Here is a 2,829-nt window from a genome sequence, read left to right on the forward strand (position 1 = left end):
TCTCTGCTATTACAGATTTGAAATCTCTGATCTTCTTCTTGGTGTTTCATTTATTTGATTTATTTATGTTTTGTTTTTGTGTTTATATACTTCTTTTTGAAGAGACAGAGAGAATCATTGTTAACCACACGTGATGAAATCCATATTGTCCACACTTTGGCGTATGCGTGTAGGGTGCTACGTACGTAGCGCCACAATATAAGGGCAACTGAACCATTTCATTATCCAACATTCTCTATATATAGTTAGAGAGAGGGAGGAAGGAACAGAGGCTGTTTCGTTTTCCTTCCATTAACAATCAAAAGATCAAAGAAAAAGCATCCCAAGCTTGCTTCGGTTTTTCCTTCCATCTCCATTATCAATCAAAAGATTAAAGGGAACACAAAGCGAAAATCTTTGATGAGCAAACAATGTCTCCAAAGGAGCTCTACAATGTCCTCAGCGCAGTATTTCCTCTCTATTTCGCCATGTTCCTGGCCTACTCCTCCATCAAATACTTCAATCTCTTCACCCCCGAGCAATGCTCCGGCATCAATCGCTTCGTCGCCATCTTCGCCATTCCCCTTCTCTCCTTCAATTTCATCACCAAAATCAATCCTTTCCACATGCATTTCCTCTTCATCGCCGCAGATTCCCTCTCCAAGCTCTTTGTCCTGTTCCTCCTCTTCTGCTGGTCTCGTTTCTTTAAAAAGGGCAGCTTGGATTGGTCCATAACTTTCTTCTCCATCGCCACCCTCCCGAACACGCTTGTCATGGGAATCCCTCTTCTGAAATCCATGTACGGAGATGAACAGGAGGATTTAATGATTCAGATTGTGGTGATGCAATCCATTGTTTGGTACACGCTTCTGCTCTTTCTCTTTGAATATCGTTCTGCAAGGAATTCGTTAATGGAGAAAATGAGCAGCGATGGTGTTGGGGATCAGGAGAGAGGAATCGGTGAAGAAGAATTAATTCAGGTTGTTGTATGCAATTCATCATCTGAGAATGAGACTCAAAAATCTCAGTTTGTGACCAAGGTATCTCCAGAATTGGAAGAAGAAGAAGAAGTTAAGACTGCTGAGAAGCTTCCTGAGATCGAAGAACAAAGCAAACAACAAGGCATGCATTAATGGCGGAACAAACAGCTAATTTTATGATCTCTAATGGTCAAATATGTTAACTTTTAGTGTTTTATTTGCTTGTTTTGAGCTTGCGCAGGTGTTTGTGAGAGTTCAGTGCAGGTTTGCCGCAGAGAAGAAGAAGAAGGTAAGGAAGAAGATGAGAAACCTCAACCAAACAAGCTTTCAATGCTTTTAATATTGAGATTGGTCTTCCACAAGCTCATCAGAAATCCAAATACCTATGCTAGCGTGCTTGGTCTTGTCTGGGCTCTGATTTCTTCAAAGTTCCTCTTTCTCCTTCCCTCCCCTCTTTTTTTTCAAACTTTTTCATAAAGTAGAAAACTTTAATGGCTTAGCTGACTAAAACTAATGCAGATGGAATGTGAAAAAGCCATTAATAATGGACAGCTCAATAACCATTCTGTCAAATTCTGGATTAGGAATGGCTATGTTCAGTCTTGGTAATATATCTTCGCTACAGTACAGAATTCTGATTTATTCACAAAAAGACATTTTTTTTTTCAATTTCATAATAAGCTGAATTAATTCAAATTATGAAAATTAAGGGTTGTTCATGGCCATGCAACATAGCATAATACCATGTGGGAAGAAGATGGCTACTTATGGCATGATTATAAGATTCGTTGCTGGTCCAGCTTTTATGGCAGTGGCTGCAATTGTTCTTGGTATCAGAGGCACCATTCTGAAAGTCTCAATTGTTCAGGTATTAATGTTTGCTGTCACTTTTGATCCCATGTCTAGTTTATCTAAATTCAACATATCAAATGAAAGGATGGTATCTAAACTGAATTATTTCATTAGGCTGCCTTGCCACAAGGAATTGTGCCATTTGTGTTTGCGAAGGAATATAATCTTCATCCTGAGATGCTAAGCACTGCGTAAGTTTTTCGGATTGTTTGAGTTCCTTAAGTTTTAATATTAGTTGATTTTTTTTTTTCTAAGGTTTGTGTATTAATGTGAACCTTTTTGCAGGGTTATATTTGGGATGATTGTGTCATTGCCAGTCACAATATTGTATTACATGGTTCTGGGTTCCTGACTCATTTTCAGTGCTCGGATTTCTCTGGTTCTGAGATGGGCGAATATGAAATGAAGAAGTTTTTAGCTTTTATAATTGGTGTATAATATAATTTATATATATATTATTGTACTAGATGACAAAAGTTTAGCCTTCTTGTTTGAATGTTCAGTATAGTATGCGACCCTTAGTTACATTTTTATGGAGGAGAAATTTCTTGTTGTCTTTTTAAACCTTTTGACATGAGCTTGAGCTGCATGAGTGTCGGCTCAACAAATAATAATGATAATGTTCATACATATCACATAATTCTTATGTATTTATATTGCTTATAACCTAAACTTTATATATATAACATTCAAATTCTTAATATAGCACCAATAATATCACCATGAATGATTGTTTTGAAAGTGAAATACACATTTTCTTGTATGGATTTATGGTGCTGAAGTGTGATAAATATAAATGTCAAACTTTTATGTCAGATATATAATTACATAGGAATTGTGTGATATGTAAGTAACAAGATGTTAGTTTATCATCCATCACATCATTGTTCTTTTATATGTAATATATGACATAACATAATATGATAAAAACATATTGATTTAAAATTTGAGAAGCATTTATTGTTGATAAAGACGTGCTATGAAATTTAAATCAATTAAGTAGATGAGATTGGGGTTC

At 36.1% G+C, this 2,829-nt stretch overlaps 1 protein-coding gene across 1 annotated transcript; it reads left to right on the plus strand.

The window, feature by feature from the left end:
* The first annotated feature begins 224 nt into the window (after nucleotides 1–224).
* On the plus strand, nucleotides 225–2,344 carry LOC110024816 (auxin efflux carrier component 7-like). Its single transcript, XM_020724980.1, has 6 exons — nucleotides 225–1,101; nucleotides 1,201–1,387; nucleotides 1,479–1,564; nucleotides 1,670–1,827; nucleotides 1,926–2,002; nucleotides 2,097–2,344. Exons 1-6 carry the CDS (start codon nucleotides 411–413, stop codon nucleotides 2,161–2,163), a joined length of 1,266 nt encoding a protein of 421 aa, XP_020580639.1. The 5' UTR covers nucleotides 225–410; the 3' UTR covers nucleotides 2,164–2,344.
* The last annotated feature ends 485 nt before the right edge of the window (nucleotides 2,345–2,829 follow it).

The sequence above is a fragment of the Phalaenopsis equestris genome, unplaced genomic scaffold, assembly GCF_001263595.1.
Source record: "Phalaenopsis equestris unplaced genomic scaffold, ASM126359v1 Scaffold000276, whole genome shotgun sequence".
NCBI lineage: Eukaryota > Viridiplantae > Streptophyta > Magnoliopsida > Asparagales > Orchidaceae > Phalaenopsis > Phalaenopsis equestris.